The sequence below is a fragment of the Cnephaeus nilssonii genome (assembly GCF_951640355.1).
Source record: "Cnephaeus nilssonii genome assembly, chromosome: 17".
Classification (NCBI taxonomy): domain Eukaryota; kingdom Metazoa; phylum Chordata; class Mammalia; order Chiroptera; family Vespertilionidae; genus Cnephaeus; species Cnephaeus nilssonii.
The window spans coordinates 6829367-6857259 of record NC_137088.1 but is presented as its reverse complement, the minus strand read 5'-3'; the positions used below and the strand labels follow the sequence as shown (position 1 = coordinate 6857259).

The window sequence follows — 27893 nt, the reverse complement described above, 5'->3', positions numbered from 1 at the left end:
CCTGGTCCTCCCATCTGCTCCTGTTGCCAGGGAGGATGCAGCGAGCACCGTGGCAGGGAAGAGCATCATTAAGAAGGGCTGCCTCTTTAGCTCCAGGACTCGGGGGACCAGACAGGAGAGGAGAGGCATTTACAGGGCTACCTTAACAACATTAAAATAGCTGTAGGGCATTTTTTTAACCACCTCTTTGCTCCCCTCTGTCGCCTCCCAGAGTCTGGAATAAAAGTGGCTGATCGAAAGGGACCTGATCTAAAAGAGGTGCCCCGTGAGCTTGTTGTCCCTGGTCCCCAGAGCAAAACGGCTTCTTGTGCCTTAAACACATAAAGCTTTGGGGCGCCCTTCAGACCAGAGGAGGCATGGCTCGAATAAATCACACACTACAGGCCTGGGGAAGAATATGTCATTTTCTGAATCTCCACTCCACTGACCCACATCCCACCCCCTCCAGGAAATTTCCGTAGGTTGGTGGCTCCACCCGACCTGGCTCCCACCGACCACAGCTAGGCCCTCAGGCACCCCTGGGCCTTTACCAAAATGTCTTCTCTGATTTTGGGGTAGTTGGGGTACTTCCCGAGGACCTGGAACAAAGAGAGAAAGGGGGTACAAACATCAGATGGGCTCCCTGCCACCACACCAGGCCGCTGCCCCAACCCCTGCCCCCCCCAACTCCCCCCCCACCCCCCACCCCAGGCCCGTGCTGGTGGCTTACATTGTGGCAGACTTCGATGGCCTCCACGAATTTCTTGCCCTTCAAGTAGTTGAAAGCTAATTTGAAGCCTGTTCAAGGGCAGGGAGAATACGGACGGTGGTGGCACTCTGATGACCGGAGTAACCCTCTGGTTCCCACCACGGGCCTGAATACAGGCCGTGAGGCCTGCGGTAAGGTCAGGGTGGTGGTCCTGCTGCCGACGCCCTCCCGCGCCCACGTGTACCCGCACCTTGACGGGCGGCCTTACCAACGGCAGGGTTGGCATAATGGCTGTACTTCCAGGCCAGCTCGTAGTTGGCGGCTGCGTCCTTGTAGGACTGCTCCTTCTCCATGATGAAGCCCAGGTACTCGTAGGCCTTGTAGCAGGACTGCGGAGAAGGCCGATCAGAGCCTCTGCAGCGGGCAGGCCCAGCGCCGGGCACCCGCGGCCCCTCCTCGCCTGAGCGACCCCTGGACCCAGGAATTCTTCCCAACTCTCTCCCCCACCCCCACCCCATCCCACGTTCCCCTTGGCTGCCTGACTTTGTACGCCTCTTTTTTTCCTTTTAAATATATTTTTTTATTGACTTCAGAGAGGAAGGGAGAGGGAGAGAGAGATAGAAACATCAATGATGAGAGAGAATCATTGTTCGGCTGGCTCCTGCACATCCCCCACTGGGGATCGAGCCCACAACCCGGGCATGTGCCCAGACGGGGAAATCAAACTGTGACGTCTTGGTTCATAGGTCAACACTCAACCACTGAGCCACACCGGCCGGGCTGTACGCCTCTTCTTGCCTTGCCCCGTGCTGTGCTCCCTGTTCCCATCCTGCTCTTTCCTGGTCTCTCCTCCTCCCACATCTGCTCTACCCTAGACACCTGCCACCCGGTGTCCCCCCCCCCCCCCCCACCGCTCCCCAGGGCATCGGGCCCCTTGCCTTGTTGTGCTGCACGCAGCGCCGCAGCAGCTCCGAGGCCAGGTCGAACTTGCCGCCCTGGCAGTAGATGTCAGCCAGCAGGAGCCAGCTCTTCTCCAGGTCCTCGGCCTCGGCCAGCGCCCACGGGGCCTTGGCCAGACGCTTCAACTGTGTGCGCGCCTTGGGGACCTGCTTCAGCAGCATGTAGGCCTGCGCCATGGCCAGCAGCGCGGGGACACTGTCCCTCTGTGCCCGAGGGGGGTGGGAAGCGGACGTCTGCGCTGGGAACCTCAACCTCTCCCGCCTGCGCCCCTGCCCACCCGGCCGGCCAGCGCACCTCCACCTGTGCCATCTGGATGAAGGTGCCCAGCGCGGCCTCCATGTTTGCCTTCTCCTTGGTGGCCAGCAGGCAGAGGCCCTGCAGCAGCTGCAGCTGCGTCTGGCCCCAGGCCGTGTGCGGGTGGAACTCCCGCAGCAGCTTCTCAGCGGTTCGCACGCCCAGCTGCTCTGACTCCTTCCTGCTGGGGCAACTGGAGGCATCGGGGGAGCCTGAGGCCGCGGGCCGGCCTGCACCGCCCTCAGTGCCTCTGGGCCCAGAGGCTGCAGGCTCTCCCCGCCCTTCCCAGGGTTCCGCCCCCGCCCCCAGGGGCCCTGACCTTTCCTCGGGCACAAGGTTGTGGAAAGCCTCTCCTCCCACGATCTCGTTGTCTGGGTTCAGGCAGATTTGCACCATGTAGCAGGTGGCGCTCTGGCCCCAGGTGCTGTCCTTGCGAGCTTTGTTTAGGAACTTCAGCGCTTCAGTGGGTTGCCCTATATGCCTGCAGCGGAGGAGAGAAACACCAAAATCACATGGGGAGACTGAGACCCGGGGCGTGCAGGGGCTGGAGCGCTGGTCTCCCTGTTCCCTGGTCTGGAAGCTGAATTTCTGCAAAGGCCCAGCGTGCCTGTGAAGGAGAAAGCCTCCTCACTGTAAAGGCTGGACACCGCCCCCCCGACCCCCCCCCAACGCCCCCCTCCCTGCCCCCACACTCACCAGTGGTAGATGCCTGTGCAGTAGTTGAACCCTGGCTCCAAAAGCACTCGGCTAGACACCTTCTTGGCCAATTCAAAGAAGACAGGGGCATCTTCGAGCCTGCCGCTTCTTCGAAGCAGGTCAATTAGTTTATTCAGGACAGAAAAATGGTCTAAAATAAAAGAGCAGCGAGGGGAGAAGCTGGGAGAAGCAGGGAGGACCAGGAGACACTGCCCATCCGGGCTGAGCAGGGTCATTCCAGCCGCTTAGGTCTCCACTGGTCTCCAGTGTTGAGAGTGCGATCGTGATGCGTCAAGTAGCAATCATCGCCGCTGACAGTTATACTGAACCTGGCATTACGTGGTTTTACCTGGACGTTAACTACACAATGAAGCAGTTAACTCTTATTGTTCCCATTTTACAGATGAGGAAATGAGACACAAAGAAGCGAAGAAATCTGCCAAAGGTTCCACAGCTGATAAGTGGAAGACCAGGATTCAGACCTAGACATTCTGGCTCCAGGACCCACGCGCCGAACAGCTACAATCCGCTGGGCCTCTGGGCAGACTGCTGCTGCCTGCTGTGTCTGGCGCCTTCTCCAGCCAGAAGCGGGGGAGGGGCCTAGGCCGTAGAGAGAGGCAAGGGAGCCACACACCAGGGGAGAATGTCTTAGCCACTTCCAGGGGGCAGTGGCCTCAGAAGGGGACTTGGGTCGAACCCCACTGCCTGGGGCTTGGGGACAGACAGGCTGTCCTGGGTCCAGTGCCAAGCACTGCCCTGCCTGAGACCCGGAACCGGCCCCTCGGACAAGGGAAGGACCAGCACGTTCCATCGGGGCTTTATCAGTTTCCGGCCTCTCTGGGAACAATCGGAGAGGAAGGGGTTTCCTCGGCCCAGTCCGGAAGGAGGGGAGAGGGCCCACCCTTCTGGGGAGAGCGGCCCTCGCTGGTGGGACCGGCCACAGGCAGCTACCTGGCGCTTTCTCCAGGACTTGGTGGTAGAGGTTGATGGCAGCTTCGTATTCCTGCTTCCTAAACATCAGGTCTGCCATCATCTATCAGAAAAGACAGGGCTCCAGAATTCCTGACAGCAGCTTGCAAGGGGGTGGGGGCGGGGTTAAGGGTGGGGCTGAGGAGGGGGGGTGACGGGGGGGGGTGCGTCAAGGGTAAGGAGGGAAAGTAGAAAAGCTTCCCTGGGCACTGGGAGGAGCTGCCACAGGAGGAGCCCAGAGGTGGGGCTGCCTGGGGGATGTGGGGGGGGGGGGGGGAGGACGGGGTGGGGGGTGGGGGTGGGAGCATGGAAGTGAGAAGTGGGAAGGGAAGGCCAGGGCTGGACACCCATGGGACCTTTTGACAGCTAGCACAGCCAGCCCCTCACCCGTGTCTGAGAACTGCCAGCCCCAGGCAGGGGAGGTAGGCTGGGGGCTCCCCTGTTCTGCTGGGGTGGCCCTGGAGGTGGCCCTAGGCGATAGGGACAAGTAGCTCTGGGGAGGGGGGCTTTTCCCACACACACTTCCCCGAGCCCCAGGAACCAGCCCCACCCTGGCCTTCATCAATTGCGGGTGTGGTTTCCCCTGGAGTGAATGGACCTCACGCCTCCCCCGATTGTCCCAGGAGGTAGATGCTGCCCCCTGCTGACAGCCCGCCCCCTCCCGTCTGAAGGACAGCAGGTCCAAGTGAGGAGTCTCCTCTGCCCCGCAGGTCTCCGGGGCCGGCCAGGCCTCGGAGGTGCCGGGGCTGGGAAGCAGCCTGCATGGGGTTGTGGGAGCCGGCGGGGGGCGGGGGGGAGGTCCGGGGGGCCTCTCACCACGCAGGCGGTCTCACGGTACTTGTCGGTCTCAAGGAGGACTGCGCAGTACTGCTGGCACAGGTCCAGATGGCCCTGCAGCAGAGAGATCCGCGCCAGCTCCAGCACCACCTGGACCGAGACCGGAAGTGATGAGCCAACCAAGGAGCGTCGGGGGACCACTCGGGGATGGACGCCCCGTTCTCTCACGCCCAGTTCTACCTGCTCTGCTTCCAGGATAAGTCTCAGGCTCCCCCCAACCTCGCACTCATCCTTCAGCTTCAACTCTGACCTCACCTCTTCTGGGAAGCCCTCGGCACCCCAGACTCAGGGACTGGCACCCTTCTTCTGAGTTCCTGCCGTGTCCTGACCCACATGAGGCTCGGGTCTCATGGTGGGAGAACTGCTTGTGTACTTGTCCACAGACCGTTGCCCGAGGGCAGGGACCATGTCTTGCCCCACGTGTCTCCGGGGCCTAGTGGACCACCTGGCATGTATTAGAAATCTGGGAGGTGAGCACACAGTCAATGAATGAATGGGCCTGTCACTCAGCTTTTCATTTACTCGCTTAGCGTGAACTCCGGCCGCATTCCCTAACCGGAGCCATACCTCCCTCACGCCGCCAAGCCTCCCTGGAAACTTAGCCTGGGCTTCACGCCCAGAGCCCCTGGCAGCCGCCCTCTCATTGTCTCCCCACCTCCAAGAGGGACCTGAAGACGCCAGACTGACATGACTTTCAGCAACGTCTTCCCACTCTGCCCTCCACAAATGGCTGTCAAAGTGGGGGCTCCCCAGCCTGGCTCCAAGGGCTGTGGGGGGAGAGGCCCTGGGGTCAGCTAGAGCGGGCCCCCACACCGGAAGTCCCATGCCGCTTACGCCGGAACCCCTCAGGGAGCCACAGGCTGTGCCCTGCTGGCCTGTGCCCTGCTCAGGGAGCTCGACGGGGCATCGTGCCCCAAGAGAAGGAGTAGGGTCTGGCTTTGAGGACCCCACCTTGTTGTCAGTGGGCGCGTAGGAGAGGGCATCCTTGTAAGAGCGCACCGCCTTGGCGTACTCCTTCTCCACCACGTAGTGCTCCCCAAACTGGAAGCAGATGGAGGCTGCCAGCTCCTTCTGGGAGGGAATCACCTCCGGTTGCTCCAGCGGAACACGCTTCAGTATCCGAGACTGGAGGTCCAGGGCCTTGGGAAACCAGTCAACTCAGGGTCAGAAACCTGGAGCCTGATGCGCCAGACCTCAGGCCAGTTCACAGCAAGTCCCCAGCTCTGTTTCCAGAGCTCGCCGTGTGAGAAAGGGCATCTCAAGCCCCTTTAGCAAATCTGGGTCCCTCTGGACACGCGAGGCCACTGGCTGAGTGCTCCGGTGGCAAGCTGGCACCACCTCCAGGACAGCACTCCAACAAAACACTCTATTGTGTTCTACTTGTTTACCTGTTTCCCTCACACCTTGGCACTTACTGTGTCTAATTTGCTTAGGCCGGACCCATGGGCTAGAACAAGCACACAGTAGGTGTTCAATGCAAGCTGTGTTTTGATGGATGCATTTGTTCTGAATATTGCCCTGCTGCGAATGTGAGGCAGCCCTCACACATGTCCACGACATGCAATGACCAAGTGAGTCACTAGAGAGCATCAGGGTCGGAGGAAAATGACGATGCCGGGAAGAGGACACGCCCCAGGGGCCAGAGAGAGGAACGGGAACCCCATGGCAAACAATGGAATAAATCCAGCAGTCAGAGTGGGCTCTCCCTCTACGACCACAGAATGCACCCCAGGAGCAAGTGGCAGGCCACACCTTTGGGTGCAAAGAGTGAGGTAGGCAAAACAGGAATGGCCAGGAACTGTCCCGTCAGGGGCAGCCCAGTGGGGAAGTATGGAGAGCGGCTACAGCGTTTGGACAGGTTCAAGCCTCGGACTAATGAGAGGGCACGGTCCTCTCCTGGCAAAGCCACGTGCAAGTCCCAGCTTGGAGGGCAAAGCCCTCCCAGCACAATTAGAGCCAAAGGCTATAGTTGTGAGCTTGACCTTATGGTCCGAATCTGTGGTCCCACGTGGCTGAGTGATACAGGCTGCGGGAGGTGCAGCAAGTAAACAAAGCTTGATCAGGTGCATGTAATTGAGTAGATTCGAAACCCACAAGAATGTTGTAAACATCTTGACCACGCCCTTACTTTGCCTCGTGGCATCTGGCTATAAAATAAAGACACGGCTTGCAGGCCGTGGTGCTGTCTCTCCATCAGAGAGCAGCGTCCCACTTAGATCCAGCTTTATTCTCTTGTCTGTCTTTTCTAAATCCTTCACCGGCCCCTCGCAGGTTCACCCATGACCGTGCCAGCTAGGCACATATGGCACCCAATGTGGGGCTGAGTATGGGGACCTGGGGCCAGCTTGGCGCAGGGAAGGGTTTGGGTTGGGACCGGCCATATTCTGATTCAAACCTCAGCTCCACCACTTATTAGTAGTGTGACTTTGAGCACATTTCTTAATCTCTTTGAGCCGTATGTGTCAAATAGCAATGTCACAGTGCCTTTCTCAAAGGGCTACTGTGAGAATTAAATAAGAAGGCAAAAAGCCTAGTACAAAATCCAGCATAGAGCTATGGGCATTGCCCATTATCATCACCACCAGCATCCTTGAGGACAAAGGCACTATCTTGCTCCCTGCCCAGCCCAGCCCAGCCCAGCCAGGCTTAGAGCACTTGGGTGCACCATCAAATTAGTGAGCAAGGGTTGGGGAGTCAATGGAAGGTGGAGCTCAGCGGTGTAACGAAGTCTTCTTTTGAGGACCAAGCCTAGAGACTTCCAAACCTTTAGTCCCGTCATTCCTTCTTCAGCTCCATCAGAAAATGGCAGATGACGAGCTTGAGTCTACTGGTCAATTACCTTGTTCAAGGTTTCCAGCACATCTTCTTTCTTATGGCTCTGGTAAACCTTTGCCAGCAAAAGCAAGCACTTGACATCATTCATCATGGATGGGATGTCTGTGGCTGCAAAATGGAAACTCAAATTACTGTTCTCTGCCCCTTGGGAGCCCTGGGGTGGGTGGGTGGGAGGGAGGGGGTTGGGTTCAGGACCTCAGCTAGTGTCTAGTCCCTGCATCATTCTGCAAGAGAAGACAGAACGGGGTGGGGCGGGGGGGGGGGGGCACAGAATAAGCCTGCTCCCAATGCAAGGGGAGTGAGCTAGAATGCTACCTCACCTACGTCATGTTCCAGTGCCTGCTTCAAAACCTTTTCTGCTTTGTTGAACTTCTTCAACTTCAGGAGCAGTTCAGCTAGATCACAGCACAGAAAGTCCTGCCCGCTAATCTTCTGGGCAGCCTCATAAAAATTAATTGCCTTTGTGCAAACAGGAAATACTGGCATCAGGTCGGGTTCTACACTTGAGTGCCTCCCCTTGTGTTCCCCTCGGCAGCCGCCACACCTGTGGGCCCCTCCAGAACACAGAAGCCTGAGAGGAAAAGGCCCTCCCAGCTGGCAGGGCTCAAGCTTCAACCTGAGCAGGTGTGGGGAGTGGAGGAGAGTTGCTGAGTTCTCCCCTTGGCACCCCATTCAGCAGGGAGCTCAGGGGAAACTCGGCCACTTTCCTCCCATCCTGACCCTCTCTCCCACCCATGCGCCCTCCTCCACCTTCCCTGCTGGGCTGGCCCTCCCCACCTCTTCTCACCCAGCCCAGCCCAGCCCAGCCTGACCTTGGTGTACTCGTGGGCCTTCACATAAGCTCGCCCGATTCTGCTGACCAGGGAGGCGTCGTGTGGGTTCTTTCTATAGGCCTCGTCATAAGCCTCCAGGGCCTTCTCGGGCTGGTGGGGAAAGGGTCAGGGGTCTCTGCCTTCTCTCCCACTGGGGAGGTGAGATTGGGGGGCGACTGGCAGGGCCATGAAGCCCTTGCTCACCTCCAGAATGTTCATGAAAGCATCGCCCAGGAGCAGGCTGGTGTCGGGGCCAGGCAGATGTTCACAGAGCTCCCTGCACAAGTGACCAGGAGCTTATCTCAGACCTGTGTGTCCTTCATATTCCTGAACCCACCTCCTTCTCTTCTTTCCACTAGTCCTGGCTGACATTCATTCATTCCTCCGATACTCATTGAAAGCCCAATGTTCATGAGGCTCTCCTCTGTCACCTGGGCCATGGCCAGAGCCTCCACCCAGCCCTCCAGACCGCTCTCCACGAGGCAGCCACACGGCTCTTTCTAGGACTCCAATCTGACCACCTCACCCCACTGTTTACGGTTTCCCACTGCCACTGGGATAGTCTCCCTCCCCCGCTCCCAGCATGCCCCTTACACCTGAATTGCCTAAATGGAGTTTTGCCTGAGGAAAGGGACTGGGAAGGTAACCTCTGGGTCCCAATGTCAAATCATAGAGACAGCGACTTGGGGCTTCAGATCCGTTCTCCATCCTCCTTCACCTCACATTAGTCACATTCAAGTCATTGGACATTGCCTCAAGGATGGGCAGAGCCGGGGGCCAGGGCAGAAGTGCGTTCCCATGGTCCCCCCCAGAATGTGGGCCATACAAGGGGGAGGGGGTGCAAGCAGGGTTCAGTGTCCTCGGAACTCGGCACCGAGCCAGCCTGGCTGACCCACCACGCTCAATTCTAGCCCTCAGGGAAACGTCACACTTTCATCCCACGCCACTGGAGGGGAGGCTGTGGGTGCGCTTACCGGTAGCATCCAATGTAGAGGCGGACGTCTTTGCGGGTGTGCAGGTAGATGCTGGCCATCTTCTCCTTGGCTTCCGTGTAGTAGGGCTGCTTGGGCGTGATGTTCCTCAGCATGCTCAGCGCCATGTCCACGTTCCCCTTGCTCAGGGCCAAGTCCACGTTGGCAATGGTGATGCGGGTCTCCTCCGGCGTGCCGCTGAACTCGTCGATGGCATCCTGCATGACCTTGGTGGCCTCGTGCTAAGACACGGGAACCCAACACACCCTCCATTTGCCTCCACCCACCTCACGTGGCCTGATAACACTTAAAATATCTTCTAGGAAACTCAAAGCAATCCCCCTTCCCAACCTGGCCCGGGAGAGGAATGAAACCGGGAGACGGCTGCCGGGAGCAGTCCTGTTACATGGGAGCCAAACACAGGATGACCCACCTCCCTCTGCAGAGGGGCTTCCGGGGCAGAAAGAGGAGAGATCGCTTAGCTGTCCAGGGCCACTGTCCTTGGAGGGCAGGGGGAAGGTGCCCAGCTAGCTGGGGGGTACAGAAACTCCCAACTGTAAAAACCTCCCTATTCCTTACCACCTCAAAGTCTTCCCATGGGAGACCTATGGACGCATGTCCTTGAACTTCCCTGTTTAAATGTTGTGGGATTGGGTGGATAGAGGTCTCTTTACATTTTCATTATATTTATAGCCTTGATTATTTTAACACAGATACTTTCTTTGCCCATTTTGGTGCTTTTTGCCTTGCATTCAGCCTCCCCAGCATTTCTTCCTCAACCTCTGCCCAATCTCCTACTGTGTCCTCAATGCTTTCTGTGTTCCATTGGTTCTCTCATCTGTAGGGACATTGGTTAAGCCTTTACTGGAGACCTGTTGTCTTTCTTATCCATCATCCGCTCAAATCACTTATTTTTCCTGGTTTTTCAACCCTTTCCTCCAGTCAGAGAGCTTCAGCAAGGGCTAGGCTACTTCCTACTCTTTCTCATGAAATCATAGTTTCATTACGACATCATTGTTTTCGGTGGTTACTCTCTTGAACTCCGCCAGCTGACTTTTCATCTCTCCCAGTTTTACTAGGACCCTTTTCTTGACCTCTTATGTTCTACTTTGAGCTCGTTTTATAAGACCCCATGTTCTTTTTCTTTTCACTTAGTGCAGAAAAATTTTCTGGAAAAAAAATTTATTTCTTCTATTTCTTATAGTATTCTTTCTCCTAAAGTATAATCTTGTCTTTTGTCTATTTTATCCTCCCTCCCTCCCTCCCTCCCTCCCTCCCTCCCTCCCTCCCTCCCTCCATTCAGTAACCTATAGTTCCACATGGGGCGCATTCTGATCACCCCTCGTCCTCTCGGGAACAGCCTCCTCTAACCTTGCCCTTTCTCACGAGCTGGGCTGGGAGCACCCCTCCCCTCAGCTTTCTCCCTTTGGACGTAGCCTTTTCGAGAAGCCAGGGTCAGGATGGAGCCTGCTGGCTCACAGCGAAGGCTCAGCTCTCAGGTCTGTTATCTTGGCCGAGGGAGCTGCGAAACTGTGGCCAGGTTATTCCCCTCCTTACTTTCCTCTGGCCGCCACCCCGATGAAGGAGTCTGGGACAGCGGAAACCACCGGCATTTCAGAGGGGAGTCCTTGCTCAGTAGCCTGCCCTTCTACGGGCTGGATGTGGGTTCCTCCAGGAATGTCCCTGCTTTTCCTGTGGCTTGACCACATCCCCAGTTCAGAAAGTTTCAAGCCAAGGCCAGAACCTCAGGCCCCCCACTCACTGCACCCTGCTTCCTCTCTGTCACCCAGGGTAGCTTCGGCAAGGACGGGGGTCTTGTGACCTGTTCTCCGTTATCCCGGGCCCCATCCCAGCTCTCAGGTCTGTTATCTTGGCCGAGGGAGCTGCGAAACATTCCCATCTTTGCCCAGGAGGCAAATTTTAACTTTAGGAAGAAAAGTCCTCACGGACTGATTTCCCCTTCGGAGGAAGCAGGATGGCCCAGCACTGGTGGACCATGGAGGGAGGTGGTCCTGGGGAGCAGGTGAGTGGGCAAGGCCAGTGAGGCCAAGGGTCACATGCAGAGTCCAGCTCCCCCAGCCCTGGCCTTGCCCCTGCCAGACCTTCCACAGCCCCGAGGCTGCCTCACACAGGTCACACACTGCAACGCTCCAGGGGACACGGTTCATAAAGATGGTGGCGTGACTGGCATCCGCCGGCAGGTATGCATTGCCCAATCTGCACAGCCACCTGGGGTGGGCCGGAGGGGCCTGTGTGTTCCGCCTCCCTGAGATGCTGACGGGGACAGGGACACTGGCAGGGGACAGATCAGGCAGGTCCCAGTCAGAGTGGGGCTTTATCTCGAGGGCCCTGGGAGCCACTGAGGCCTTTTAGGCAGGAGAGAGCTGTGCTTTCAAACGAATAAAGACTCAAATGTTAGCCTAAGTCAGAGGTCGGCAAACTCATTAGTCAACCGACCACTGGCCTAAGTAAATATTAGCCACAATCAAAAAGCCTGGTGCCCAGGCCGACCCTGGCCCTCCAGCATGCCCCAGACCCCAGGGAGGAGAGCCTGGCCTTGCTTACCAGCTCCCCATTCATCCGGAGGGCATCGGCCAGCTCCAGTAAGATGGACACCCGCTCGCTGGGCCCCACAGAAGGCCCGCGGACCTTCTTGCCTTCTTCCACCTTCAGAGTTGGTAATTTGATGATCATTTTCAGGGTCTTGATGGCTTCTGGATAGTCTCCAGACTTGTTGAGGGCCCTGGCCTTGATGAAGTGGTACAGGGGGTGGTCTCGGACCTAGATGGGCCGGGCAGAGGGTGGGCTCCATCACCGCTGCTGCGCAGAGCACCCTGAGCCCACTGAGCCCACTGAGCCCGCCCCCGCCTGCGGGCCAGCGGAGGGTCAGAGGATGCAGGGAGCCCCCGGGGCTTCTCTCCCAAGGCCTGTGGGGACCGCAGCCAGCTGGGCTTGGGGGTGCTGAGGTGGTGACAGGGCGCAGAGGACCCCCACCTGGAAGTTGTGGCTGACGCCCAGCTCTAAGCAGTGGGAGCACATGGCGAAGTTGCCCTGAGCCAGGTAGATCTGGGACTTGAGGAGGTGGGCGTGTACGGAGGTGGGGTCCAGCTCCAGGCAGCGCTGCACGGTGTTCTGGGCATTCTCTAGCTCCCCTAGAAATAACCAACAGACCCCTGCATCCAGGGAGCCTGGGGGCCTCCCGGGACCCAGTGCGCAAAGGCAGAGTGACCTTTACGTGTCCTGCTGCCCAGGAGCACCCAGGGTTGGCATTTTACCCAGTTCTGTTCCGCCTCACTCAGAGGGCTCCTCCTAAAATGAGAACGGCACAGTTTTTGTGAAACTCAAACCTCAGCGCCACACCTCCCTGCTCTGTCACCCTCAGGGAGACGGCTGCGTCACTGCACTGCCCCACCTGGCAGCTCCAGGGAATACCTAAGTCCTCGTTCCACACCTGAGAGCAGGATGAAACCTAATCGTAACGGCAACTAGACTTGCCACAACTTACGAAGCACCTGCTCGATGCCCAGCCCACGCAAAGCACGTCAGGAAGGCGGGCTTAGTATTTGCCCAGCCCTGCCAGGTTGGTATCGTCTTCCTTGGTTTTTAGATGGAAGACTGGGACAAAGCCAGCCTGTGACCCAGGGCCCCCCAGCTCCTGAGGCTGAGCTGCGGGTGCCCTGGCACCGCGGGGCTGAGAGCCTCCCTGCGGCTGGGCTGGCCCTTGGCGGTGGCAGGGGCATCCCAGGGGTGGGGTGCAGTGAGCCGGGAGGGGAGCCAGGCCCCTCAACAGCTCTTGCTCCAGGAAAAACAAACATTGAAAACACAAGCTCGGGGGTCACCAGAGGCTGGGAGCAAAACAGACCATGGGCCAGCCAGGCCCCCCAGCAGCCAGGCCCTCCACCACATGACCTGATGGGTGGGGCACACCTGCTCCTGGGTCCCCTGCTCCCTGCTCCTTCCCTGTGTGCTGCAGAAATGTCAAGATGTCACCATGCGCAAGCATATGAGCCTAACCAGCAGTTAAGGACAACAGGGGTGTGGGGGCATGTGTGGGGAGGGGATGGGGGGATGAGGACAAATATGTGATACCTTAATCAATAAAGAAATTAAAAACAAACAAAAAACAAAACAAAAACAAAGTAAATATCCAGAAAAAAAAAAAAGATGTCACCATGGCAACACCACCCGCTGGAGGCCTTGCTTGGGCCCTACACCTGCTGGCAGCTGCCAGCACCCCAGGGGGCGTGCTCCTTCCCTCACCTGGTACCCAGGAGACCTTAAAGCTGGGGGCAAACCTGGTACCCAGATGAACACTGGGAGGACTGAGGATGAAGACGGGGGAGCCCTCGGCAGAGTGCAACCCAGACAATACAGCGCCAGAGGACAGACAGGCGCATGGCATTCGGGGGGCTTTGGAAGCCCCGAGACAACAGACGTCAGCGTGGCTCTCAGGCCGAGGGGGTGAAAGGCCGCAGGGAGAGAGAGGGAGGGAGGGAGAGGATGAGAGGGCACCCAAAGGGTTCTCTCCTTCCCTCTCTCTCTCTCCAGGATCTGGGCCTTGAGATGGGAGAAGGAAGCCACTCTGGCCACCCTCCCCACCTGCTGCTGTAGTTTTCTCCTAATGAAACAACACAATGTGCTTAGCTGTCGTATCTTTCCTAGAAAGCAAACTCCAGGAGGAATTTCTGCCTGTTTGAGTGCTGGGGTGTCCTGGTGTCAGAGCAGTGCCGGCACGCAGTGCAAGTTCAGGGACCACTGCCTGGCAGAGGCCACACCATCAGCAAAAGGCCTGGGTGTGAGAGACCCCTGCTGGTGAGGGAGGTCAGGGAGGTTTCAGGGGATTGAGGGCTGGAAGGCAGGACTGGGCGGGCCTGGTGAGTGTGTGAGTGTGTAAGTGTGAGTGTGTGTGTATGTGTGAGTGTGTGTGTGTGTAAAGCATCCCAGCAGGGAGCCCATGGACACTAACCTGGGGGCGGAAGTCCCACCAGGTGTCTGAACAGATGCGGGAGGGCGCCAGTCCCCTCCTGGCCACCAGTACCCACGGGCTCACCTGAGAGATACTTGACCTGAGCCATCACATACAAGGGGCCAATCAGAGCTGGTGCTGCTTTCACGACAGGAGTCAAGATCATAGCGACTTGCTTAAGAAGCGGAGACACGATCTGGCCTGGCGACCGGGGCTGTGGGAACGCGGGCCTGGCTGTGAGGTTTGGCCCATCTGAGAGGAGCCTCAGAAAAAGCTCTCCCGGGAAGGAACGGGACTCCACGCAGATTTAGTACCCGCTCTGTACTACCTGGTGCGGAGCAGGCGCGCCGGGGACAGGGACTTTGTTTCGTCCATGCTGTGCCCCGAGTGCCTAGCGTGGTGCCGGGCACGGGGCAGAGCACTCGGTAAACAGTTGTGGGATGACTCATGAGCAGGCATGAGGGATAGTAGGCATGTCAGATCTGCTCCTTGCCCACAAGGAATCTCAGCTGGCCGGGAAAGCAGGACGGACAAGTCAAGACTAACATACTTCTTGGAAGACTTCTGGGAGAAGGGAGAGCAGTTCCTCTCCGGGATAAAGGCCGGGGCACGAGCCAGGGCCCTGCTCCTCCAGGTGAGGATCCTGGACCAGCAGCACTGGCATCGCCTGGGGGCTTGTTCCAGATGCAGGGCTTCTACCACCGAGTCCGTACCTGCCCCGGAATGACCCCCAGGCGATCTGCGTGCTGCGCGTGCGAGTCTGAAGAGCACCGGGCCCCCCACCCACCGGGGCTCGCGGCAGCCCGGTGACCGGCCAGCGGGGGTCCCTGCCTCTGTCCGAACCTGCACTCCGACCCCCGCCATGAAGGTGCGCCTGCGTCTCACCTGCTTGGGGCAGAAGAACAGGTACTCCCTGACGATGCAGACCAGGAAGAGGGGGTCCAGCTTTTCGAAGTACTCGGGGCCCAGGGGGAGGCCCTGCATGCAGGAGAAGTGCAGCTCGGCCGCCTCCTGCAGGAGCGCCGTCACCTCCTGCTCCCCCTTGTGCCTCTTGGACGCCAGAAGGGCTTGGAGGAAAACCAGCACCTGTGGAGGCAGGCCCAGGTCTTGGAACCAACGCCGGCGGGCAGAGGTGGTAGACGGGGGTGAAGCAGAGGTCCAGGCCATCTTGGCTACCCTCAGGGAGCTCTGACCTCAGACTTCCCCAGGGACTGCTGCACCTCCTTCAGGAATTCCAGCTGGTGCTCGGCCTCCTCCAGGTGGCCCTCTAGGATTTGGCCCCAGATGATCCCTGGGAATGGACCAGAACATGGATCAGCAGCCTGCTCCCAAGCACAGCCAGCAGGCCAGCAGGCCAAGGAGCGTGGCGGGACCGCGGCAGGAAGGGTCTCAGGGTCGGGGGGGGGCACCTTTTCCAACATCTTCATAAACTTCAAGTGATACATGCTCATGGGAAAGAATTCAAATCCTAAGGCAAAGCAGAAAAGCCTCCCTAGCTGGGGCTCTGGCTTTAACCGTGCCTCCCTCCAGAGGTAACTTCGGGTTATTAACGCACACACGGCTTTTCCCAGGAGGTCATACACCTCTATCCCGTCCTCTGTCGTGATGATGTGCTATTCCATGGTGGTTGGGACCATTTATTGAACTACTGCCCTATGAAGGACGCCTCATCTCACATTTGGTTTGTGTTCAGTGACTAACCATTGCACTGCTGTGGTGAGCATTTTGTGTGCGTTCCAATCCCTGAAGTGGAGGCGATGGGTCAAAGAACATGTGTATCTAAAACACTGAGAGATAAGGCCAGCTTGTCCTCCACAGATATCTGAATTCGTATTACTGCCAAGAATTTGAAAGTAGCTTTTCCTTTTCACCTCGCAGACACACTTTCCTCTTTGCCAGTCTAAAAAGTGAATTCTCACTGGGTTTAAGTCACATGTTTTTGATTATTAGGAAGAATGAACGTCTTTTCATATATTTAATGGCCTCTTCTTTTCTACTATGAATTTTTTGTTCAGAGCTTTTTCCTGTTTTTCTTTTGGGGGGATTTTTTTTCTATATATATATAATTAATTCTCTGTAGCTAACATTTCCTATTAGTTTGCATTTACCTTGTAACTATTTTTAGTGTATTTTGCCATCCATGAGTTTTAAATGTTTACACAGTCAAATCAGTAAAATATTTTCTTTACAGTTTCTGAGTTTGTGGTCAGGCTTAGAATCCCCAGTGAACCCAAGTCCAATTTAATATTTATGTTTAAATACTTAATTCATTCGGAACTTACTATTGAATATGGTGTGAGGCGGAGAGTTGCGTTTGGTTTTTTTCTTACTGGATAGCCAATTATCCAACTATGACCATTGGACTTGGGTTTGAAGCCTATTGGTTTGAAGTGTCATCTTTATCCTAAAACCTGTTTCTATCCCATTTTGTCTGTTTACTCCAGTCTTGGCCTCAAGCTGGTTTAACGACTGCTGTTTGGGGATATGTTTTGAATTTGGGAGGACAAATCCCTTCTGTTTCTACTATTCTTCTTTTGATGTTTTTTGGCCATTTTTGGTCTTCCTAATCACCATCCTGGTTTTCGATGCTATCTGTCCTGCTATTTGGCTCATCTAGGGAATTTTTTACTTTGTAATCACATTTTTAATTTTTAACAACTCTTTTTTTGTCCCCTGTATTTGTTCACAGTAGCATGTTCTTTACTTATTGACATCATAGCCTCTGGAGCCAGCCGACGCTGGAGGTGTTTTGTGGGGGAACGTCTTCTCTGTATCGGCCATGACCTTGCATGCCCCGCTCGGCCCCTCATTCAACTGCCAAAGATTTACAAAAGGACTAGCCAGTGGTCGGCAAACTCATTAGTCCACAGAGCCAAATATCAACAGTACAACGATTGAAATTTCTTTTGAGAGCCAAATTTTGTAAACTTAAACTTCTTCTAACGCCACTTCTTCCAAATAGACTCGCCCAGGCCGTGGTATTTTGTGGAAGAGCCACACTCAAGGGGCCAAAGAGCCGCATGTGGCTCGCGAGCCGCAGTTTGCCGACCACGGGACTAGGCTAATCCGTATTAGCAGCTGGGCAGATTCCCGAGTTGTTAAGGTTACTGATTTTCTCAGCCGGGCCAGATAAGATGGTGACGCCAGGATGCATGCGAGTGGGCCTGGCCTGGGGCTGGAGCCCGTGGGCCTGTCCCGTGGACTTCCCTCTGGCCCACCGCTGGGGCTCTCCCTCGGATGAGGAAACAGGGAAGGAGTCAGCCGGGCGGAGGAACATTTGAGGGGATTTTGCCCATGTGCCCAGCAGCCACGTCTTGTCGTCCTGCATGTCCCGGTGGTGGTGGGAAGCCACCGGGGGCTCTGATTCCTCAGAGCCTCCTGATTCCGTCTCTGGTCGCCAGTGTTGCTTTGAATACACTTTTGAGAGTTCTTGTGCCTCTCCTGTGTGAGCATTTCTATGCCTGTAGATTCATGGAAAAGCACCCTGCCATACAATGCACCCCCGGACTCACACACCCTCCGGGGACAATGCTCCCCCTCACCTCTCTTTTGGACCCAGGAAGGCCACCCTGCTTGGCTCCCAACCCCTGCCCTTCCAGCGCCCCACCCTCCCCAGCCCGCAAAGACCTGTCAAGGCGGCCACACTGTTCTCGTCCACTTTCATGGCCTCCGAGTACCACATCGCTGCCTCTTTCACTTGGTCCTGCAGGATGAAGAGATAGCCCAGCTCTATGGCCAGGTGCGTGTAGGTGGGTGCGGCCAGAAAGGTACGTTCGATGAAGCTGCACACGAGCTGTAGAATCATCTGGTGCCTCCCACACTGCGAGGAAGGGACACACAGAGATGGGGAGACCAGTCAGCCCAGCGGGTCTGGCAAGGCCACATCAGAATTGGGGGACATTTTAACAGGCCTAGGAGGGGGCGCTCAGGAGGCACCCTGTGTCCAGGCAGCTGGGTCTGTGTCACTGATCAGCTCCCCAAGAACCTCCCACGGGCCACATCTGCCTCCGGCCAGAGGGACCCATCCCCTGTCTGGCCGCAATGACGGGTCCAATGGATCACCATGGGGCTTTTCAGAAATTGAAGCTAGGTGAGAGAGGTTTTCGTGCCCCGCCGATGGGAAGTGACCCCAAGGACTGCGAGCAGCCACGCTCCCTGCCAGGTGCGGAGTCTGCAGAGAGACTCGGCACAGACGTGGAGGGAGAGATAGTCTCCCAGTGGCATTTGACCCCGCGGTTCTGTCCCCTGAGGCCCGAGTGCTACCCCTGTTCTTACAGCATGTCCTTCTAGTAAATCCTGCTTTGGGGCTGATGGGGCTGACAGAGGCAGACGGTTTGGCGGCCTGGCCTGTTCTTGCCTTGCCTGATGTCAGAGCGGCCTCCTAGATGGGCCGGCCTTCCCAGGTCGCTTCCACAGAAGGAATATGGGAGTTGGGTGCCCGGTACCCTGAGGCCAGAGCTGGGCATGGCTCTGCTGTGCAACAGCCATACTACCACCCTCTTTCCTGAAAAGTGGCGCCACCCATTCTAAAAGTGCTCCCTGACTGTGCCGGAAACAAATCAGTTTCACTAAAAGAGAGATGTTGACAGGAAGCCAGGAAGGCTGGTCAACAACCTTAATTGCTCTAACCACTCACCCTTTAGTTGAGACATTGTTAGCTGAAGCAGCCTCCACCTTTGTTTTTCCCATGTAAATTTCTGTTTATCCTGGCTAAGATGTTTTCCCCAAAGCCTCAATAAAAGGGATGGCAGGGCCAGAGCAGGGAGTAGTTCTCCCACTAGAATTGGACTACCGCCTGGCCCCCCATTTCGCCAAATTGAATTTCTTCAAGTCTCCTTTCATTTGTGTGCGGCCCTTCTCCAGAACTCGAACCCTGAACTGGAACCCTGAACCACGCGGGACGTGGAAAGGGATTCCTGCATGACTGTATCTCCCTGATCTTAGCATCTCTGAGGGGCAGCTGGGCCAAGGAGACAGAGCCCACATGACCCAGGTGTCGGCCAGAGGCAGGTAGGGGCCCCAGGGTGAGGGCCATCAGCCCGAGAGGCCAAGTTCGAACCAGAGAGAGGAGAGGTGGAGTGCACAGGGAGCTTCCAGGGGGACCACAGCCCCCCCTCCCCCAAGGGACACCGTGAGAAGCAGTCGTTCGGAGCCAGGAAAGCCCCTTCTTACCAGTCTGCTGACCACAATAATTTTTTTAAGATGGAGGCTTGGATTTTGGGGTTCTCTTGTCTCCAGGGCCTTAATCAGATTTCTAACGTGATCGGCAGCCTGCAGGGACAAAACACAACGGCAGAGGCAATGGGTCCAAGGGGAGTTGGGCAGAGGTTCTCCACCCTGGCTGCGCGTCACCATCAGCTGGGGAACCTCACGAACACCCACCCCTGAGTGCCAGCCCCAGAGACCCCGACGTAACGGGACGTGGGCCTGGGCATTGGCACTGCTTCAGAGCCTCACAGGGGAGCTTTCGGGAGCAGTGTCCATCGCAGAGCTGGCACTGCCCCTGGCGTGTGTGAAGAGAAGCTGCCCTTCCATACCCACCCAGGCAGAGCCTGGAGCCAGCTGTCACCGTGCCCACACCGCAGGGCACCGGGCCCGCAGCAGACTGCCTGGCAGGGAGGAGGGAGCCGAGAGCCAGGGAGCATCCGCCAAAGCCTCGGGGTTGGAGGTGCCATGAGGGGTTCCTCCACGGCCATGCTGGTTTCAAGGCTCAACTTCTGAGTCTTGAAAGAACTCACTGTGGTCATGTTCCCTTCTCTTGCAAGCTCATGCACAGCTAGGATTTGGTAGGCGTCGATATTTCTTTTATCCTTTTCTAGGATTCTGAAAGAGGAAGAGGAGCCACGTGAATGGAGAGTATTCCTGGGCGAGGCGAGGATGGCGCAGCCGCGGCAACTTCTGGTTGTCTTCCAATATCCATTCTCCCATCTTTTAATACTAGAACTTCCAAACGGGTGGGGCACATGGCTACCCAGAACAAAAACTACACTTCCCAGCCTCCCTCTGCAGCTTAGGTGTGGCCATGTGATTACGTTCTGGCCAATAGGATGTACACTAAGGTGCCCAGTGTGATATCCAGTGGTGCCCTTACAGCATGCCTTCCAGTTCTTCCTTTTCCTCCTTCCTGCTGGCTGGCACGTGGACCCTGTGAGCCACATCCTAGGGATGGCCGAGCAGCGAGACCGAAGGGGCTTGGGTATCCTATAGCCCTGAACCACCAGTCAAACTTTTCCCTAAGAGAGGAACACCCTTCAATGTATTTGGGGGTGTCTTTGTGAGAGAAGCCTATTCATAGCCCACCGAACCCAGACATGACCATGGCACCAGGGTGTGGGGAGGGGCGGGAGGTGCACGCAGCTGAGAGATGGAAAGGGCGCTTTGGTGTCCATCCTCTGCTATTATGAAGGCTGTTTCTGGTCATACTGCAGACTTCACAATATTCCGTTTCTTTATAGGAAACCTCCTATTTGTTCAGCCTAGTCAGGGAATGGCCTTCTGTCTAATAGAGGGTTACTCTAATTAACATGTAAAATTCCAACGCAATTAGGCACAGTCCACATTCAAGGAGTTCTAACCATTTACAATGATTGTGGACCTCATACGTTTGGGGGAAAAAACCACCACTTTTAAATGATTTACGAACTAAAGAATCAGAATGGATATCAGGAAGTTCTGAGAACCAACTGATAAAAAATCTGTAGCTACTACTAAAATGGTACCTCAAGGGCCAGCCATAGAATGAAATGGCTATATTCTAAAAGAAGATTGAGAATGGATGAGCCAGACATTCACCTCAAGAGTTAGAAAAAACAACAACACAAAAACAAAAACCCAACAGAATAACTCCAAAGGAAGCTGTTGGAAGGAAATAGTAAAGAACAGAAATTAATAAACTAGAAAACAGACATAATAGCATCAACAAAACTCAAAGCTGGTTCTTTCATAAGACAGATAAAAGAGACAAATTATTTTAACACTGCTGAAGAAAAATAAGAGAGGAGGGAAAAAAAGATGCTATTGGTACTCACGACTCCTCTGGTGACAATTTTTACTTTTGTCTTGTTCCACCAAATACACAGTATCTCCCACCTCCCCACCTTGCACGATGGGAGCATATTAGGGGCACGGTCGCCCCTCGCACCTCATCCCTCGCCCCTCACCTGTGCCCCGTTTCCACCGTCTGCTCCCAGTCCTGCCGAGCCAAGAACAGCTTCATCTTGAGCACCCAGGCGGGCAGGAAGCTCTCCGAGACCACGGTGATCTGGTTCACCACCTCCAGGGCCCCCGAGTAGTTCTGCTGGGTCATGTGGTACGTTGCCTGCAGGAGCCGAAGAGCCTCCATCAGTGCCCACGGAGGGGGGTGGAGATGCCCGTGCCTCCACCAGGTCAGGAGCAGAGGCGGACACCTGGGCACCCAGTGGCCAGTCCAGGTCCACCACAGTCCTGGGTTCCAGGATGGGCGAGGCAGGGGCTTCAGAGAGAGAGAGCTGAGCCCTGAGCAGGCCTGGGCTTCTCGGAGGCCATGCGAGGGCTGCCCCCTAGGGACAGAGCTGGGGTTGCGGGCACTTGCCAATTCTAGAACCCGCCCATTCATTTCCCATCCGCTTTCCTGAAGCTTGTCACTGAAAACTGCCCCCTGGGGCCCAGGACAGCAAGTTGGTGTCAATTAGGGTTTGAGAGCAACCTCCTCGACAGCAAGGTTGTGGGGCTAATTCTCACTGCCACTGGGCTGGGCTGGCCAGTGCCAGCCACCAGGTTCTCCCAGGTGAGTCTGCCTTAGGGGTGCCCGCGGGGTAGAGGGCAGTGCTCCTAAAAGACTTGAACCCGCACCCTGAAAATGCTGCGAGGATGCTTATGTTGGACCTAGAGCAACCTTCCACGGAGGGGACTATTCTCAATAAAAACTCACAAATAAACGTGTCCACCACAGCCCTTTTTCCAAGCCTGCAACCGGAAACAACCTCAGTACCCGAACAGGAGCGGGGGTTGGCAAGTTACGATAGGCGCCACTCAGTGAGGGACCGGCTCTCTGTAGCCATTCCAAATGACCTTTGCTGATTACATCTCACCCGAGGGAACGGACCCAAATGGTAAGATGCCCCAGGATGACGACTATATTGAATCACCACACGACCCCCCACCCTACGCTGGGGGCTGTGCTGGGGGCCGTGTGTGACCGGTCCCCTCAGGTCCAGGAGAGTTGGCAGCTGGTGGCTTTCAGGGGAGCCCCCCATCCTGGGATCGCCCTTGACTGAAGGGAGCTGCCTGGTGCCAGGTCAGACCCTTCCCCGGGGGCGGCCCACACCCAGCATCCTGTCCACGAGGGGGGCAGGGAAGGGCCATCCCGGCGCCACAACTCCGAGCAGAGTGGGCCGAGACCTCCGCTGTGTCGGCTGTGCCCCCCCCGCCCCCCGGCATCTCCCTCTGCCCAGTCCCACGTCTTTCTCCTTCCCCACAGCGGTTGGTCCCAAGGGTGCTCCCTGCGAACGCCCCTGCATGATCATCTCCATGAAAAGCAGCCCCCAGAACACCCCGAAGCCACGCCCCGAAGGAAGACGGGGAGGCACCGCCCCGGAGAGTTCACATGAGTTGTCTTGGAGTGGGAGGGCTCAGGGTGTCATTTCCATTCATCTTTTGACTTTTTTAGACTTCTGCTCTTGAATGAGTGCATATACATTTTGTAAGGAAGAGATATACAAACAGAAGAGCATAAAGGGGTAGTTTTTCTCTTAGGCTGGTTTAGTGAGGGTCGCATAAGGAACAAAGAACTTAATTTAAGATCAGAAAATACAAAAACACAAAACATACCTCCCTTCACTGATGGCCAACTAAGTGAACCGAACAGGTGGGAGGAGAAAAGGTGAAATGAGGAGCATGCGAGAGAGATGCGGAGAAAGGGGGCCAGTGAGCGAAGCCAAAAGGCAAACACAGAAAGCCTGGAAAAGCTAAGGCGGGACAGACCCTGAGGGGGAGACCCTGAAGACGCCATGCAGAATGAGACAGAAACAGCCTGAGCAGGAAGGAGGTGGGAACTGGGGTGGCTCCTGGGCTGCTATGTGACCCTGACCCCATCTGCTCCTCATCCTGGAGACTGAGGGTCGGGGCTGAGGTAGAGGGGGTGGGGGTGGGGGCGGGGGTCGCCGGCTCCAAAGGCCCGGTCAGGGCTACCCCCTCCCCTCCTCCCCACTGCCCACCTTTCCCATCAGCCCCAGCACATCTTTGGTGTCCTGAATGCCTTGTTCCAGGTACTTGATGGATTTCTTCACGGTGTGGGGCTTGTCTGAGGTGAGGTCCACCCAGCCTCTCAGCACATAGCCCTGGGTAAGAACAAGAGGGAAGGTGAGGTCTCTGGTCCTGCGGAGCCTAGAGCCAGCCTGGTCTCCTGCCTCCCGTCCCACCAGGTGTCACTGCACACCTGAGGTCCTGCCGGGCACAACGGCATGCAGGTCCCGGGGCCGCCCTGCTCTCTCTCACGGCCAGGCCTTCCTTTGTCCTGACTGTCCCTTTGCCTGCAACGCCCTGCTCAGCACATGTCCCCCAAACCAAAACATCTCCCCTGATTAACTACCACTAGTCTTTAAAACTCAGTCTCGGCGGCCTTCCTTGACCTTCCGGGCTGGTGTTGGGCCCTCCCCGGAACCCCCAGCTCTCTCGCTCCCCCGGACCCCCCAGCTCTCTCGCTGAGGCACTCTCACCCCTCTCATCAGGGCCTGCTTAATTTACACTGTGCTCCAGGCATGCCCTCTGAGCAGGCGAGCAGGAGCCATTCTGAGCTCCCCGGCCTTGCCGGCCCCGCTCCAGCCTTCACCCAGCCTCTCCTGGCAGATGGGGCAGGCAGGGAGGGTGGGAGGATCGGGAGAGGGCCCACCCCTAGGGAGGGCCCACCCCTAGGGAGGGCCCACCCTGGAGTCTCCCTCATGGCCCAGACCCGTGTTTCTCAACTCTTCCATTACTGCCCTCCGAAGGAGCCCTTTTAGACATTCCCCCCCTAATCATTCCCTCCCGCTCCAGGACATTTTAATATCACAGATATATTGTGATACGTGTTGTACGTATATCTGTGTTTTACACGTAGCCGATTTTTCACCCCCTCCTCCCAGAACCAGTTTCCAGCCTGTTGGGGGTGATATCTCCCCTGCTGAGAATGCATGGCCCTGGCTGAGGCCGCAAGGGCTGCTCTCTGTGCGGCTCTGTGCCTGGGAGGTCTCTGGTGTCTGAGCGCCCCCTGCTCCCCAGCAGATCACCGCGAGGAGGACACGCAGGCCCAGGGCAGCTGGTTCATCTAGTTTTTAAAAAAATGACATCTGGACTTTTAGGTAAAAATCTTCTGATTTCTAAATGTCAGCAATGAATTCAAGATTTTCAGAATATAGTGCAGGCCACGGGACACCTTATCTGCAGATGGGACTCTGGACAAATGCCAGTTTGTACCGGACTGAGCCCGGAGACAACCTGGGTGGGGTCATGTGGAGACCCAGGGTCTTGGCAGTGCCGGGCTGGGGCCCTCCCCCCATCCCGTGGCCGTCCGGGGGAGTCATGGCCACGCCACTTGGCTGTGTTGGGACGCTGCTTTCTCGGGCGGTTGCCCTGGTGATGCCCGTGGTGGGTACCTCTCTGGCGCTGTTGGACAGCTGTAGCATGCGGTCGATGTACTCCTTGGCCTTGTCATGGCGGCCCATGAGCCAGAGGAAGAGGCCGGCATAGTACAGGGCAATCCAGCTGGCCGTCTTGCGGATTTCCTTCAGGCTGCTCTCCAGCTCCTGAATCGCTTCTTGGTCTGTGAATCCGAGAGAGGAGGAAGAGGAGTGAGGAGAGAGGAGGAAGAGGGGGTGTGCCTGGTCCCGCAGGGGGCACTGAGGGATCCTGGTGGTTGCCTCTGGACACTCGGGGGCTCCCGCAACACGTGGAGCCAATGACACACCAGCCCGGGGCCTGGACACAAGGAACACTGGCCCCGTTGCCCCGGGAGCTGCCCAGGCCTGGACTTGGGCTTGCTGTCTTTTCTCCTCGGTGCCCAGCAGTATGCTGAGCAGACAGACCAAACCCGACTCCCTCACCTCAGGTGCACCATTCATTCTGGCGGGGGGGGGGGGGGGGGGAAATAGTCGTTTGTGGTCTCTTGGAACCTCTCTGGGGAAGTGGCGATTAGTAATAGAATTATTTATATCAGTTTGATTTTTCCTGACAACATCCTGGCAAAGGAAAGCAAGGTATCTCCCCAACTCTTGGGGTCTGGATGGAGGGTCCCTCCCACTGTTATGCTCTCTGTCTATGGCTCCCACTCAGTTGGGCCTGGGCACGGGGTCTTCTTTGAGGCCTTGCAGGGAAGGGGGAACAGCAGCCACTCCTCACAGGCCAACAGAACCTGCAGCCACCAGGGCAGGTACTTCCTTCCGCAGCCCTTGAGGGGCCGTCTCCCGGAGTGGGGCCAGGCCCAGCGGGGCAGAGCTGCACTCACCGATGGTTTCACAGCACTTGTGAGCGTAGATGAGGGCCATGATGGAGCACAGGGACACGTCTGGGTGATTCCGAAGGCTCTCCAGGCTGCTGATGGCATCCTGGATGTGCTCTGCCAAGAGAGGCCACGTGGTTAAGCTTTGGGCTCCAGGCCCAGCGGGCAGAAGGCTCCATGGCAAGTACATGGGGATCCTCATTAGGGCTGACCCGAGGCTTGGCACCGCCTGGCTTTCCCCGGGATCAGAGGACTAACTGGTACAAAAGGTCCCCAATGGCCTGAGGTCCCTGAAGACCGGAAGCTCCTTGAAAAGGCCGCTGGCACCATGGTTCAGGCTGCCAGGGGCCGGAGGGCTTGGAGCTGAGGATGTACCCGTGAGTACACAAGGGATCCCCGGGAGGTGGAGATGTTTGCCTTGGGACAGTTCTGGAAAAAGAACCTCGGGGCATTTCTAGTGAGCTGCACCAGAGCCCACAGCTGCATTTATCTCTCCAGGTCCACGGACATTGGCCACGGGCAGCTCAGCCTGCCCCTAGCCCAGGGTCCTTCTGAATGTCTGAGTCAGCACCTGTCTGGGCCCCACTCCTCCCCCTGCTCCTGTACCATACCTGCTGGTACCCACACCTACCACTCCCTCCTTTTCCTGCACCATCAGCTCTCAGCTTCCAACCTGGGGGTCAGTTCAATAATTGTGCAGTCGTTTCTCCACCTGCTCACTGTCCAGGTAGGGAAACGGGGGCGCAGAGCAGCAGCAGTGAGCCCTCTGAGGTCTCATAGTCAGCTACCTACGAGCCTGGGGACGAGCCTGGGGACCTGGGCACCGAGTGGAAGACTGTTGTCACGACTGGGGTAGAAGTGGGCACCTGGGTGGAGTCCGTGTTAGTGCTGGGCGGGTGCCCAGGTCAGGAGGCCACCAGTGACGAGTCCTTACCTTCCCTGAAGGCTCCGTAGGCTTTAAAGAACTGCAGCACAGGGTCATTACTGAATTTTTCCAGGCCCGTGGCCGCCGCCTGCTGCACGTGGCGGAAGTACTTCTCCTGGCTGTAGTAAATGATCCCGGCCTGTGGGAGGGAAGACGCCACTGCAACAGCCCTTCTCTGTCTCTGTTCTGACCTCTCCCTCCCCTATCTCCTGCTCCTCCTCAGTTCCGTGAAGGGAAGAGAAAGAGACGTTCCCGGCCTCATCCTGTTCACCAGGCCCAGGAAGGAGCTTGGAGGTGTTTGTTGTGGAATTATCTACAGAATTCTGGCTCAAAGGTGGAAAATTCAACTCGAGCTGTCTTAGGAAGGAGCTCAAGGGAAAGAGAGGGGACCAATAATGAGGATAATTGCATCAGGAGTTAGTTACAACTTATTGTGGGCTAACCACCCCTGGAAACTGTACCCAGGGCTTTCCATCCATTCTCTTCTGCGTTATTCTCTTCCTAGCCTTCCCAGTTAAGAAAGCTGAAGGCCATGGCGACTGTGGCTTGACAAAAGTCACACAGCAACAGGGGCTGAGAGTTCAAAGCGAGTCTCACTTCCCCTAAGGTTTGTGGGTGCTGGGGTTGGAGACAGATGTGGTTGGATTGTAACAGCCTCGTGGGCCGTATGAAAGGGCCCAGACACCATCCTGAGGATAATAGGAAGCCGTGGGAATGGTTTTAAGCAGGGGAGAGGGACGTATTCAGATGTGCGTTTTTGCAAAAACCACCCTGGTGGCTGTGTGTGTGTGTGTGTGTGTGTGTGTGTTAGATTGGGTAGGGGGGCTGGCTGGAGCAAAGAGCTGAAGCAGAGAAACCAGTTGGGTGGGGGACTGTTACAGGTGCCCAGGGGAAAGGTGGTGGTGACCCAGGGCTCCGAGTGGATGTTTCTTGCTGATAGATATGATCAGGGGATGGGTATGAGGAAGCGTTAAAGCTGGGGGATCAAATGGTGGTGCCATCTACCGAGGTCGGGGTCACAGAAGAGGCACAGGCAGGGAAAGGGGAGCTGATGGCAAGACGATGGAGGTGGGTTGGGTGCGTTGGTTTGGAGGAGCCTTGGGGACAGGACTGGGTGGGGATGCTGACTTGGGGTTCATGGTGCACAGAAAGCACCAGAGGGGAGAGCGAAGCGAGAAAGCGTCAGGACCCCCAGGAGCAGTGGAAGACAGCGAAGTGCGGGTCAGGGCGATGGCAGGAGCGGGTCGAGAGGTGGCAGGAGAGCGGCAGGGCTCGGGGGTCACCGGGCTAGGGGGGCGGAGAGCCCCAAAGGGAGCGGCCGGCAGCGCCCGGGCCACGCACCATCAGGGAGGAGTCATTGCTGTTCATCTCTGGACGCCAACGGCTCGGAGTCCGGGTCTGGCGGGGCGGAGCGGGGCCGGATTCCCGAATCAGGGTCCCGGGCACGCCTCTAACCGCCCGCCGCTGGAGGCGCGCGCGTCCTTGGAG

General features: G+C 56.9%; 1 protein-coding gene across 3 annotated transcripts; it reads right to left on the bottom strand.

Annotated features, from left to right (window-relative positions):
• Positions 1-393: 393 nt before the first annotated feature.
• On the bottom strand, positions 394-27873 carry TTC21A (tetratricopeptide repeat domain 21A). Of its 3 annotated transcripts, XM_079795534.1 has the most exons (29): positions 27747-27873; positions 26415-26544; positions 25487-25597; positions 24639-24805; positions 23223-23345; positions 21189-21346; positions 19767-19851; positions 19201-19299; positions 17656-17848; positions 15222-15319; positions 14914-15114; positions 14113-14242; positions 12057-12214; positions 11628-11843; positions 9066-9304; positions 8296-8368; positions 8092-8202; positions 7600-7738; positions 7284-7387; positions 5396-5584; positions 4424-4534; positions 3590-3671; positions 2639-2789; positions 2262-2423; positions 1943-2135; positions 1627-1851; positions 957-1077; positions 710-777; positions 394-578 (listed from the first exon to the last, which is right to left on the bottom strand). In XM_079795534.1, exons 1-29 carry the CDS (start codon positions 27771-27773, stop codon positions 501-503), a joined length of 3942 nt encoding a protein of 1313 aa, XP_079651660.1. In that variant the 5' UTR covers positions 27774-27873; the 3' UTR covers positions 394-500. The 3 variants fall into 3 exon arrangements, with proteins under 3 accessions (XP_079651660.1, XP_079651659.1, XP_079651661.1); XM_079795533.1 differs by having other exon boundaries at positions 1943-2423; XM_079795535.1 differs by lacking the exons at positions 394-578; positions 710-777; positions 957-1077; ... (1 more) ...; positions 1943-2135; positions 2262-2423 and having other exon boundaries at positions 2644-2789; positions 3121-3671.
• Between the last annotated feature and the right edge of the window lie 20 nt (positions 27874-27893).